Below are 14,127 nucleotides of genomic sequence, written 5' to 3'. Positions count from 1 at the left end.
GCCATCGTATCATCTTTGATTTCCTCGAGAAATTTCAATAGAGATTCTATAAAAAGTGTCTCTATGGTTACATCCAAGGATTCCTCCAGAAATTTATCTACAAATTCAATAAGCCTATGTTACCGGAGTTATCACTCAAGAACTTCCCGTAGAAATCCATAAATAGATTACCAGAACATTCTTCCAGTGTGATAATTGAAATATTCCGGTATTTCCTGGAACCTATTGGAAAAAATCCTGGGGAAATCGCTGAACGTAGCTAATTGGACGAATCACTGAAGGAATTCTTCTCGGAATTTATATAGAATAACCCTGAAATTACAAAAAAATATATCGAAACAACTCTGAAAATCTGCAATTCTGAAGATTTTTTTTTTGAAGAAATACGGTGTTGTGACAAATTCATTGTCGCTTTTCCGGAATAATCTTAGAAGTAATTTTTTGGTTATTCGACAGCCAATATTTCAAAACTGGACGTGCTACAATATAGTTGAAAATTAATTCAAATTAAGAAAATGTCGGTGTTTTGGTGCTTGAGACAAAAAAATGGTCCATGTAGTAATCTGTTGAGGAAAAATTCGCAGAGAAAAAAACGTGTAAGCACTTCTGTAGAAACATTTGAAAGATCTTCTGAACAAACACCTAGAGAAATTGGAGGAAGAATTACCGGATGAATCTCTAAAAGACAATTATGAAGGAATTTCTTTAAAAATTCTTCAAATACCTGGAGAATTTTCTAAACAATTTATACGCAAGTCCCTGACAAATTTGCTGAAAGTATCGATTGAGGAATTTCTGAAGAGATCCCTGAAAAGGATTCTCAATGCCATCCTGAAGAATTACTGGAAGAAGTCCTGAAGCTCTTCCACGAGTAATGTATGAATTTAGATAAACAGGTTTCAAAATCATTTCTATATTTCTTTTCAGAAATTTTAACTTGATAATTTTTGAGAATTTCTATGAAATTCTTTCGAATCTTCTCAGAAAGTTCATGGAAATGGAATCTTTGGAGACATTTGACTGCAAAATAATAGCAAATTTTATCGAAAAGTTGAAGAAAGTCAAGCGTGTCCTAGAATAAGGGCGTAAGTAACATGATCGTCGATTCTCTCTTCTGAAAAAAAAGGTGACAAGATGCATGTTTGTCAGCATTTTTTTACCTCAGGATGCAAGATTGCATCGCTGCCAACCGGTTTGAACTGAAAAAATGCTAACAAACTTGCATCTTGCCACCTTTATTTACAAAAGAGAGGATCGATGAAGAGGAATCGATCATGCAACTTACGCCCTTTTTCTAGCACACGCTTGAAGTTACATTTTGCGAAAAACACAACCTTTAGAGACTTATCATTAGAAAATAGCTTGCATTGAAATAAGCGATTCGCCTTCGAAAAAATCTACCGGTCTTGTATAACCTAAGCATAATCCAGGATATGAATAACTTCGGTAAAATAAATTGGAAATTTATGCCCGAAACCATTAGACAATCGGGTTCATGCACTTCCATCGGAACCCACAATCGCTGAATTATTCATCCAAATTCCTCACCTGAGACAGTAACATATACCAACTTCCCAATGCAGATGGATGTCATATCAGGTTTTAATATTTATGAAACATAATCCCCTTCCGCCCGAGTTATGCAGTCACCGGCGGGAGTGTTTTTGCGAGCCGGGAAGTCATTCCAGAAAGGTGGTGGCGCTTCATCACATTGTATGCCTTCGGTGACAGCCCCATCCTACCTACTGGTTCAGAAAATTCCAGGGAGAATGACAAATCGCCTCGCCCATGAGCAAATAAATCCATCGGTTCGGGTTAGCGTCAACGGCGTCAACCCAATCAGAAACCGCAATTTTATCATCGTGTGAAATCCTGTGACTACTTTCGACGGCGGGGTGGAAGGAGAGGTACCTTTTGCCTTGACGAGACAAAAAGTTGCGGTTGCATTTTTTTCTCTTTCGCTTAGCTTCAATATCGCAAACAAGGTCTTCAAGTTTTAAATTGAATGTCAACCACGCCTGGTCCACCGTGACGACGGAAGGGATTTTCCCATTTTTCGATACTTTTGAAACGGAAGTTTTCCGTACGCGATTTGAAAGTTAATGAACTTTCAAATGAGCGCATCGCAGAGGAAAAATATTTGCGCAGATCGGAAGCAGTCGTCGTTCGAGAGGAAATTAAATAAGCTAGGTAAACCCTCCGTCAAAGATGGAAACTGTGTGTACAAACGAATCCATCTATAGTACAGTGGTTCCCAAGCTTATGACATTCGTCCCCTTAGGACCAATATATTTTGAAATCGTTCCCTTGGGCAGAAGTTTAAATACTCACCGAATGGAATCGTTGCTATCACTCAAATTTAAAATAGCAGTGTTGAGCCACTACATTTTTTTAATTTAGCTGAAAGCACGTTTATTTGCTAGTTTAGTTTGAAAAAAAAACGCATTTCAATAGATGTTTCTGAAATTCATTTTGAAATTGTTCTTCGAAATCCCGAAATAATATCCATTCCAGATGATTCTGAACTTTTTTATTCAGTAAAAGTGTTGCAAATCGATTGTCGGGCAATGTATAATATGAATGTTAAACATATGTAAATTTGATTCATATCTAAACACAAAACAAATGTTTTTGAGCCGCACAATAATTATCACATTCAGTTCCTTCCTCGTTTGCTCGTAAATTTTTGATTCAATGATATCTCATCTCTGTAATTTCTAATATCTTTGAAATTTGTTTCAAAACTTCTGGATAATGAAGTTGGACAAATTACAAGTCTCGAAGTTGTCTTTACCAGGTAAAATAATACTAGATAAATGCATAAAAATAAAGCATTTTGCTTTGGAAAATTGTCCAGTTTTGTCTACCATGACTTGTGCGTTATACACTTGATACACTTGAAATCTCTCTCCTTTTTTTCCCCGGGGGAGTACGATTACACCTACTTTGAGAATCACTGATCCAGCAAAAGGGAACATGGCTGATGAAATTGAGTGCAAACATCGACCGTCGCCGTTGCGTCGGATGCAGAACCCCGTGTCCGTAATGCTAGAATAATAACCTGACATGGGGGAAAAACGATGGGATGCTGTCTTCGAGGTTCTTCCGAGAAATCATCAAATAAATGTCGGTTCTTATTGATTCTTTCCGAATCGATCGGAAGATGCTTGGCTTGTTAGGGTGAAAAGTAAATCCCCAACCGTTACGTTGGACTACGCAGAACACGTGTCCATCCAAATTGAATGAATGTCAAACGACGTCTATTAAGCCGGAGAAATTAACAAGTGGGAAACCAAAGGGCTTCCGATTCCTGTGGCAGAGTTTAATGCACGGGCACCTCGTTCAGGGAATCGGATACAAATCAATTTCCATGACTGGAATACCTCCCACACTAATCGGCTTTTACCGCACACGCTCTCTTCATCGTCGTTACCATTAACGTACGGCCACAGGTTGGACTTGGATCGATTTCCAACCAACTAACCAACGGTCAATTACCATATTCATGGCAGGGATCCCTATTTATGGCTTCCCATAAATCCTGGACGCGGTTGGAATAAAGCTTCTCCGGAATATTTTTCTTGCTACTTTAATTCGGAAACGTGTGGAAACTCTTATCAGCAGAAAGTTTTTGTTTTCCCCCAAATTGCATGTTGCCTAAATGGAGGATTCTACGCAAATCTCAACCGTCAATATTTTAGGCTTTTTTCCCGAGGGAGTTTATGGTGGAGTAAAGAACTGGGTTAAAGTAGAGACACCTTGGGAATACGAAGAAAAGCCCACATTTTCAGGTTGCAGGTTGCTTCGTAAAAGAAAATCCCCCTCTATGAAAATATGTGCCTCAGTCTGTAGCTACCATCTGTAGTTTCCGGGACTCAGAGCTCCTGAAATCGATTTTTTCGTGGACGACCCGAAGGAATAAATCATGTCATCATGCTGTGATGCAGCACCCAGGAGAAAACCACAGAGGAAAATGAAAAACTGGGAAAACCTACATACGTATGTTGTGCTGAGAACATTACTTTACGATTCGTTCAAACATTTGTGTGGTAAGAGGGGGAGAATGACAATTTGTGAAACAAAATGGAATGAATAAACTACCTTTTCCTGAGAAAAGTGTTTTATCCGGGGTGGAAGTGTGTTAGAAGTCAACCGAAGTGTTTATTGATTGAGGAGACTACACACTTAAAAAATACGGAGTACGGTGAAATTTCACCGTAATCTCAACAGCTAAAGGTGCGGTGAAAAATCACCGAACAATCTGTAAAATGATTGAACAAAATCATAAAGAAAAACAAGAAAATGGATCGACTGGGAATCAAACTCCCGACCTTCCGATCAGGAAGCAGGCTTGCTACCATTAAGCCAGCTTTTACTACATGATAATGGTGTGCAAAAACTGAAACAAAAGGAAGCTCATGCCTGCCGGAGCGGCTGTCACACGATTTCACAGAAGTTCGGTGAAAATAATACCGTCACCGAACTGTTCGTTAGTATTTCACAGGGTTACAGTAAAATTGTTTGTGTCACGGATTGTTACCGGTGAAATAGTAGATTTCACGGATTTTCTTCGGTAAAACAGACGATTTCACGGATTTTTTCGGTAAAATAATAGATTTCACAGGAAAATCTGTATTTCTTTATTGTATGTTTTGTATGTATGTTTATAGTTCGAATTCGGTGATTTATTTCACAGAATACAGGTCGGACTCGATTATTCGGAGACTCGATTATCCGGAAACTCGATTATCCGGAATTTTAGACTCGATTATCCGGAATTTGTTTTTTGATGTTCTTGTTTTTAAATTTTTATACATAAATCTGAGATTATTTTGTATTGCAATATACAACATGAATGGTTTTGCAGTTTTGAACTATTTAAGGAAAGGTGGGTTGGGGGTGTGTTTTGAAAAAGTAGTTTTTTGTGTATGGTAATCAAAAATTTTATTTTCTTGTTCCTTGAAATAATTTCTGGTTACGCCTCCGCATCATATAAATAAAACAACGAAAAAAGATAACATTTAAATTCTTTTATCGAAGATTTCAATTTTTTTTTCTTAGTGATTCGATTATCCGGAGGATTCGATTAACTGGAGTGAAAAAAAATCGATACTCCGGATAATCGAGTCCGACCTGTACTGCGATTTATTTCAAGTGTGTACCGTCAGAGAGTATTAATTCCTGGAAGTTTTATATTAAGCATAAGCATAAGCGTTGATGACCGTACAATTCGTAGTTGTTACTCCGTGATTGACCAGAAGAATCGAACTTGCTCAAGGAACCAAGAGATGCAGCTTGGGAGTACCTTTTCATCTTCGATGTAATCTTTCGAGAACTCTTAACATTAAAAAGTCAATAACGGCGACGGCTACGTCCTTACGGTCATCGGGGAAAGGAAGGAGTGGTAGTGTGACATCCATTGTTACTAGAGACCGAGATCACCTCTGCATCTCCATGGTTGTCACGGGAAGGAGTTTTGTTAGTGGGAAATTATCCCTTCCCTACACGATCAGGATTCACCTTGGTAAGTGATGTGATTCATGCAACCTCAGTTCAACCCTCACCTATCAGTACTCAAAAGACAACGTCAGCATACGGTTAGCAGGGTGGCCACCAAATATCCATTTTGAAATTCCCGCTTTTTTCCCGGTTTTCCCGGTATAATTTTCAGAATTTTCCCGGTTTTAATTGAGGGGCCCAGACGCATAAAATGACCCTTTGGTCGTTTTTTATTATATATACCAAAAATTCTACTTCAAGCTTTCCAATGGAATTTTAGGTGATTTTTTCGTCCAATAAGAAAATTAATAATTTTCGTAGAAGATTGGTTTGTTTTTTTATTTTTGGTTCAATTAGTATGGAATGAAAAAATGCTGAAAACTATATTTCAGTCACTTATACTACTTTGCTGCTAACCCCCTCAATTGAGCCAATAGGATGGTTTGTATTCTTGAGTCTTGGCACTTTTTAAGCATAGTACGCTGTACCGTTCAAGAAAAGTAAAAAAAAATCCTAGACCGAATGGAAAAAATTTTATACAGAGAGCTCAATTTGAAATTATACTTCGTCTCAGCTGCATACTGCGATAAAAAAATGATTTTCTTGACCATTTCAGGCAAGTAATTTCCCACGCATCACGATAGGCGATTACTTTTCTTGTCAGCAGCAAATCAGTCTTTATTCATTTCAATTTATAATCTTTCGATTTCGTTCTTCATGAAAATGAAGAGTTCATTAAAGCAAATAAGTTTAAGGTGAGGATGAAACAAAGCCTAAGTAACTGAAGAAAATTATGAATCCAATATGTTTGAGTGCTTAAGGTGAATATGCATTGAAGCCACACCTCAAATTTTCAAGAGCACAAATCTAGAGAACCGGACAGTGGTTTGAGCTGAAAACTTAATCGATTGGTCACTCGTTGGTGGTGACCAATCGATAAAGTTTTCAGCTTGAACGGCTATTTAGTACTCTAGATTTATGCTCTTGAAAATTTGAGGTTTGGCTTCGATGCATCTTCACCTTAAACCTTCTGTTAGAAGTTTTAAAACTCTGATTCAAAATTTTGAGTCAGATAGGTTAGTGAAAAAATCAAGCCGTGGTAGTTAAAGAAGAAAATCATAAAATATTTCGAAACATGGCCAATCAATTTGAAACATATTTAAGTTTAATGTAGCAAAGGAAATTATTTCTACAAAATATTAAATTATTTATGTTTAAATGCTATTTTCCCGAGATTACAGATGATCAACGGCAATATCATCATGATATGGTACTTTTTACAACTTATTTTAGGTGGTTTGTGAATTTAGAGCTTAAAGATATTCGTTAAAAATTGTTTTCCCGGTGATCATCTCAAATTCCCGCTTTTTCCCGTCTTTTTCCCGATTGATTCGAATTCCCGTCTTTTTCCCGCTTTTCCCGTTTTTCCCGGTTCGGTGGCCACCCTGGGTTAGTCGATACTCTTAGCATCGAACCATTCAAAAGTTATCTTTTAAAATGATGAAAATCAGGTAAAGGGTATGGTATGGGATTTTGAATGTTAATGTACAAAAGTCGATGTCGACACTTACAGTGATGAACTGTTCATATTTTGTTAAATCAATTCATTAAAGTAACATTCCCACCGTTGTCATGGTAAAAATACGTTTCTTTATATGTTGTTCATTTAAAATAAAAGCAAGAAACGAGCTCACCAAACTGATACTCATCCATCCTTGATTGAGCAGCTCAAAATATCACTTGGGCGACGCGAAAACCAGAACTCGATTGCCCTCAGACCACGTGCAAGCTGAAACGAAAAAAAAACTCCGGCGACGCGACGACGCAAAAAAAAAACGATTTTTCTAGTGAAGATGGAACGAAGCCAAAACTAAAACCCTCAAGAGCACAAATCTAGAGAACCAAACATCGGTTCAAGCCCTCAGCCCGATCCACTATCCAGCTCTTTGGATCCGTGCTCCTGAAAAAATGAGTTGCGGCTTCGATGCATCTACACCTTCTCAGTATTAATTCCTGGAAGTTTTATATTTTTTATTAAGTTTGGATTACTAAGACAATTGGATTGGCAATAGACAAGACCTAAAAGTAGTAAACATATTACTACCTAAAGCATGTTTTGTTGGCGTTATGGGCAAAATATTTTTCTTTAAACCAAGGACTGTTCATTTTAAAAAGTGGACACCTTGTTTATGCTATATCTGTTTTTATTTATTGATAAAATCGTAATCGGTTTCCTATGTATCGTTCAACTATTATTCTACAATGCTATGAAAATATGAAATCTTACATAATTCTTTTATTTGAAGAATTAAATAGCAAATTGTAGGAGTTTTTCTCCAAATATTTTGATCGGAAATCTCAGAATAACATATTATGAAAATAAGACGTAGAAAATAAATTCGATGTAATTATAGCTTTGAGAGAATTCCTGGAGGAAATTTTTGAGTGGTAGAATACCTGGAGGATTCGAGTCACGGGGCACGAGTCATCTCGGAAGAATATCCGGAATAATTCCTGGACAAGGACTTGGGAATATTTTTGCATGTATCCGTGGGGGAATCCTCGGGGGAAATTCTGGAGAAATCCTTGAAGAGATTGCCCTAGTGTAAATCCTGGAGAAAGCCTTAAAGATATCTCTGCAAGAATCCTTATAGAATTCTCTGGAAGATTTTCTGAAGGAATACCAGAAGTAATCGCTTGATAAATCCCTGGAGAGTTCTCCGGATAAATTCCAGAGTATTCCTGTAAGAATTCATGACACAGATCCTGGACGAATAGCTGGAGAAATACCTGGAAGAATCCCAGTAAAGATTTTATTGGAGCAATCTATGAAGGAACTACTGAAGACATTTCTGCAGGATCTCTATGCGAAATCTGTAGAAGAATCCCTGTAGATATTTCCTTGCTGGAATGCTTGGAGAAATCCCATTGTTGAATCCCAAGAGGAATTGCCGAGGGTATTTCTTGAGCCCTATCTGAACCGGTCTGAAAAGTCTTATGGCGAACGAAAATTCTAGATCACTGGGGAATTTCTCGGCTTCGCATAACCAAAGCAATCAAACGATTATTATTGTTCTTGCTTTCATCATTTCGGTGTTTAGTACACCTTCTTCAGGGAATTCTACAAAAACGAGACATTTATGAGAACCTAATGAATTGATTATAATTTACTTGAGTCTTAACAAACTTATAATCGTTCTCATTATGAACGCCTTGTTTTAGCTGTATGGAGTACGGTTTTCTCTAACCATGGAGGAATTTCTGGTAAAAGTCCTGGAGGGATCTTCGAAAGATTTTCTGGAGACATCTCTGGAAAAGTCTCTGAATATATTTCGAAAGGAATTCTCAGTGCTACAAAAGGACCAGAATAACCAATCATTCATCTTTTGTCAAAATACATCCAAACAAGAAAAATCCAGATTGGCCCGGGACTCCAGGAACCGGTTCCGCTTGGACCATACTGCACCAAATTTTTCAGGGGATGTACACCGATAATTGGTTCCTTATTACAGAGAAATTTTGTGCCAAAATAGCCATCAAACGAATAGTACCGATGTGAATTATATATACAAAACTGCGATGGAAACTTACTTTTCGGATGTTCCGGGTTTCTGGATCCCGATATGAATAAGTAGATGATTTAAGAATCTTTATTCACAGTCCACGTGGATACCTATTCAACAATATGAGGACGGTTCAAATTATTTGTTCAGTCATGAAACTACAGACTGTCAAAGAAAGGGTCTCTAAAGGAACTTTTTTCAGATGTAGCAGGTTCCTGGTGGCCACACTGACCAAATCCGAATCTCCGGGAGGGTTTCTGAAACTAGACACGTGTGCCTTTAATTTAGGACCAACAGAACAAAATTCGGTCAACACACTTGCGAGATTTTTTGAGATTGAATTTCGAATTTTGAATTTTCGGGTCACCTAAGTCACAATTTGTAACTTTTTGTTAGGGACTAAGAAAGGTTAATAATGCATTAGAAAGGTTGAAGTAGTGACCAAATCTTTAAAAAATGCTGCGAGCTCTGAAAATGGTAGGATCTTGTGGTTCTAGTTACAGCTCATGAGCAAGGAGGATATTTTTTAAGACCCACAATCGTAGAAGATTATACAGCCCCAGCTGATCTGGACGACTTGTCATACTCTAATTAACGTCGATATCATGAGCAGCCACTATCTTAGCACGATGATTAATAGGTGTCTCATTATTTGCATAACGCTATTGCAACAGGCAGCACTGCTTATCCAGCAAATCTCCCAGCCGACGAGGAGTCATGCTAGGAGAACCTACTACCCGGCATTGACCCTCCAACCCAATGCAATGCATCATCGACACCCGCATCATCGCATTCGTCATCATCATCATTGTGATCACCACCACCATCCTCTCCAAATGTATGAAGCAGGCAAAAGCAAACAAAAAGCGGAGGGCTTTAACATCTTAACGTAAACATAAACCCAACTCGCAACGATGACGAAGACGACGACGACGACAACAACCAGCGCAGCGCTTTGTCTGAGAACCCCACTTCTATGTTGTCGTGTCATAACTCTATGCCCTCTACGCAAACCCCTGTGCTAGCTGACTTATGTGTATGTTCAGTCGGTTCCGTTGCATAGTCTGCCGCAGACCGAGACTGACAGCATAAAGGGGGAGAGAGATTATTATGACTGCAGCAGAATGGGAACTCAACAGCCTCGCTCGATGCTCGTCACCCACTTTTAGTATGTCGTTGCGTTAACTCAGGGCGATACGAAATCTGCCAGCACCGATTCAGAGGCCTGCAGTGACTGAGCGGAGTTCAGAGTCCGGTTTGCCGTGAGTGTGAGCACTGAGTAGGTCTTACTTCCAGTTTCCAGCGCGATGCGTCAGGGTTGTTGATATCGCGTAGCAGTGAGGAAGCGTCCATCCGTGAGGTCGTCGATTTTCGGCGAATTTCTGATTGACAAAGTGTGATTTCGCTTATCTGGGATCTGTCCGGCGTTTTGAGTGACATTCGTAGATTGGAATTTGCAGTGTGGGGGTGGTTTTAAGAAGGTGGATTCAGGCGTGAGCTTAATACAAGGTGGTGATCGCTTTGGTTGGACCATAAAGGCGACCACTGCAACGAAATCGAAGAAGAGAACGACGAAGACGGCCAAGAAGAGGACGGATCTTGGCCGAAGGAATACGTGCTTGCTGGTTGCCTCATGCTGCTAACATCTAGCAGCCCCTTCTGCAGTAAAGGAGGAACGACACTTGAGGGGTGATTCTGGGGGAGTGTGTGCGTGTGCGTGTGCTATAAGGCGAACCATCTTGCTCACCCAAGTGTGTGAAGAGTGTGTAAATATACAAGAATCTGGCATACTATAAGCTGTAGCAATATGCTCAACAAACAACTTCTTTCGTGGGTCTTCCTCAGCGGATGTAAGTATTCAAAGAAACTTCAATTTCAGACGGTAATATCTGTCCCATATCGGATCGGATCGTAGATCGGTCAGTTCATGGGAACAGGTAGTTCTCTTTTGTTCTATCTTAAACTGGTGTGGGTGAATTCCCACATTGCCTTCGAACTAGCCATGCTACATGTTTCGATCCGATCATTTTTCCTGATTTATGCTTTGTGCATCTAGAAACCCTTTGTCTCACTGCGAGAATGTGATCTGGTTTGGAAGTTGTAATCGCTGATCGCACGAACAAAAACTTGTTCTCTTCCTTTGCAGTCGTGATCGTGTGTTGCTCAGCTGGCACTGGCAGCTCCGGGGGTCGCACCGGCGTGGGTCTCTACAACTATGGCGGCCTGGCTGCAGCGAACAGTGGTCCTCCAGCAGCTTCCTTCTCCCGTAGTATGTCCCCACAACGGTTCTACATGCCAGCAGGACTGGGCAACCCCGAAGACCCGAATCGATACCGGTCGACGACTCCCAGCCAGCAATCTACGGCCGCCCCCAAAACGAACCGTATCTCCGCCTGGGGCATTATCTCGATCGTGATGTTTGTGATCATGATCGGCGCCGGAGCCTACTGGGGCTTCATCTGCTATCCTTTGGTGTGCAAGAAGGAACGAAACTACAACATGATGATGAACATGTCCTCGGCAACGACTGCCACCCCCACTAGATCTACCGAGTTCGAGAAGCTCGAAAACTACTGCTCCAAATCCACAACCTCCAGTCGGAGCAACGACACCGGTATCAGCAATATTTAGAGATGATCGTGTGAACCCAGGTCAGGGATCGCGCCGCTACTACTATCTGATAAGCTCAAAACCCCTATTGTTCCAACTACTTTTTTCAATCCTCTCTTTTCGAGGAGCTGACTTACGGAACTATCTAGCTTTAAGAACGCTTTACGCAAAATCAATCCCTTTTGGCTTGCCATACGAGTAGAACATTTACAAAAAAAAATATCACAAATTTACACAGTGAAACAGCTTAAGTGAAGAACAAACGATTGTGAGAATTAGTGTTAAGAATGCGCTCGAATTTCGATTTAAGATAACTGCGAATAGACTGATGTTCATGATTTAATTGTACGCGATAGTATTACAAGGTTGATCAAACCCACCCGAAAAAAGACCAGAATAAATTTTTACAATTTTCAAAGAAAAAAAAAACTCAATATTTCGGCAAAGAAATCCCATTCAAAGATGGCGACGCAATCCAATAGGATCCACTCGAAGTAGCAAGCACAATAAAAGTCAGTCGACGGAAACCCCGAAAGCATAAAGATGTTTCCTCGACTCACAAAGCAATTCCTTTCCATCATTCTGTATGCTTTTATTATCCCACGAACTTGAAGGTCTCTCGTCGTCGTCGTCATCACCGTCAACAATCGTGGAGCACCAGTAGGAACGAACCAGGCCCGAACGCCAACGACGGAAAGAGGTCGGAAGAATTTTTGAATTCAACGCAACCAGATATTAATTCTTACTGAGTTGCTCCGCCGGAGCTGGGCTGACTTATGGTTGAACCTTTTTAAGTTTTTATTTCATTCTTTTCACGTTGGAAGAAGGGTAACAGCAGAGAACAGGAAAACAGTGAGAGTGACTTGCAAAAGAATTAAGTTTTGCTTTTTTTTCGTACACACCTTCCATGTGAAGGAGCGTTTTAATTTCTTTTGTATCCACTCCTGGCTGGATTTAAAGAAATGAGCGCAAAAATGTTCTCTCGGGCGCGATTGAACATACGAACTGAAACAAAAGGGAAAAGATGGTTGAACATTTTGCAAGAACGAGCACATGTTTCGTTAAATGGGTTTATTTTGCAGCATCTTTTTTTATTTAATTTTATCTGTTTTATTTATTCATTACATAACATTTTTTCCGCCAAAGTCAAATGTATACCAATAAGTAATGGTAAAATTTACGAAAAAGAAGGTTGGGGTCATTTTTATTGATATTTTAGTTTTTTTCTCATACAAATTTGGAGAACTTTAACTAACTTATTTATGAACTATTTTTATTCATATTTATAAAAAGCTATAAGCTTTCAAATTTTGAAAACGTTGTGGACAAAAAGATTTAAACTGAGAGAATTCGAAATTATATGAACAAATTTCTGCTCTGCGCATCTAAATTTAGGCTATATTTCCACAAAAGGGCAAAGCTCAATAGTCAAACTATTACCTTCTGAGGTTGCCTTCGAAACTATGTATAAGACTGACCCTTCCTTGGGAAATTCTTGATCTGGTGGAACTTATGTTGAATCCAAGGAGAGATTATTGCATCTTCCAAGAATCGCTTGAATCAAAAATATGGCTAAGAATACCTAAAAGATCTCAGGATTTATTTATCCATCAAAGAGCTTGTTATGAATTCATAGAAGAATAATTCAAGAAATTTGTTAGGGATGATAAGAAGAATTCGCTGTAAATATGAAGAAATCCATACAAAATCTATTCAGGGGCTTCATGAGACCTTTATTATAGATTAAGGACTCCAATTAGTAATCGATAACCTCCTAACGGAATTCTTAATTATTCTGACCATGATTTCAAAAAAAAAAAAATGGCATTTTTTTTTTGGTTTAGTTTTCTACTATGAATGTCAAGCGATATCAGCCAAAGGTCTATTTTAATACTTAAAACCATAATACATTTATAAGGTTTAATCACCGCATGACTTTATTATTAAGGTACCGTGGGGTAAGTGGATACAGAAAAATTAATAGTTAACTTTATTGTTATGTACAGCTAACGTGAATATTGTAATTCAAACTTTTTTTCTGTGGATAACAAATGAGGGACTATTATACTTCAAATCATCATTTATTTCGATTTTTCTGATTGTTATGTATTGAGCATGAGAGACTTAAAACTTTGCGCCAAATGATCCACTTGCACAACCATGGTGGGGTAAGTGGATCACCATTAAAAAAATCTGTTCTCGAAACAAATGTGGTGTGATTATGTATAATAAAAATGATATAACTCTCGTTCTTGTTATTAGTTCTAGTAATGTTACATTATAATACTTTAAAATTAAAGAAAGTACCTTTACCTAATCAAAATATAATAAAAAGTATGTATATATTAGTTCATACTAAATCTAACAAAACAAAAACATTTTAACTACATAAATTTGGGGAAAATTCATCTATTTATACGCATAAGTTATACAGAAGTATTGTAGGATTATTCCT

General features: G+C 38.6%; 2 protein-coding genes across 5 annotated transcripts in view; one reads left to right on the top strand and one right to left on the bottom strand.

The window, feature by feature from the left end:
• LOC5579065 (leucine-rich repeat and calponin homology domain-containing protein 1) overlaps positions 1-14,127 on the bottom strand; it is a 235,944-nt gene that overhangs the window by 49,842 nt on the left and 171,975 nt on the right. The window lies entirely within an intron of this gene.
• LOC5580160 lies at positions 10,133-12,101 on the top strand. The gene is made up of 2 exons (XM_001661587.2): positions 10,133-10,912; positions 11,209-12,101. The coding sequence occupies exons 1-2, from the start codon at positions 10,870-10,872 to the stop codon at positions 11,691-11,693; spliced, it is 528 nt and encodes a 175-aa protein (XP_001661637.1). The 5' UTR covers positions 10,133-10,869; the 3' UTR covers positions 11,694-12,101.

The sequence above is a fragment of the Aedes aegypti genome, chromosome 2, assembly GCF_002204515.2.
Source record: "Aedes aegypti strain LVP_AGWG chromosome 2, AaegL5.0 Primary Assembly, whole genome shotgun sequence".
Lineage (NCBI taxonomy): Eukaryota > Metazoa > Arthropoda > Insecta > Diptera > Culicidae > Aedes > Aedes aegypti.
The sequence above is the reverse complement of the archived record's forward strand: the minus strand, read 5'-3'. Positions and strand labels throughout refer to the sequence as shown.

Bases quoted from the DNA above. Each gene is read 5' to 3' on its own strand.
- LOC5580160 (XM_001661587.2), top strand. From the start codon at position 10,870: ATGCTCAACAAACAACTTCTTTCGTGGGTCTTCCTCAGCGGAT. The intron at 10,913-11,208 runs GTAAGTATTCAA...CTTCCTTTGCAG, and splicing joins GTGGGTCTTCCTCAGCGGAT to TCGTGATCGTGTGTTGCTCA.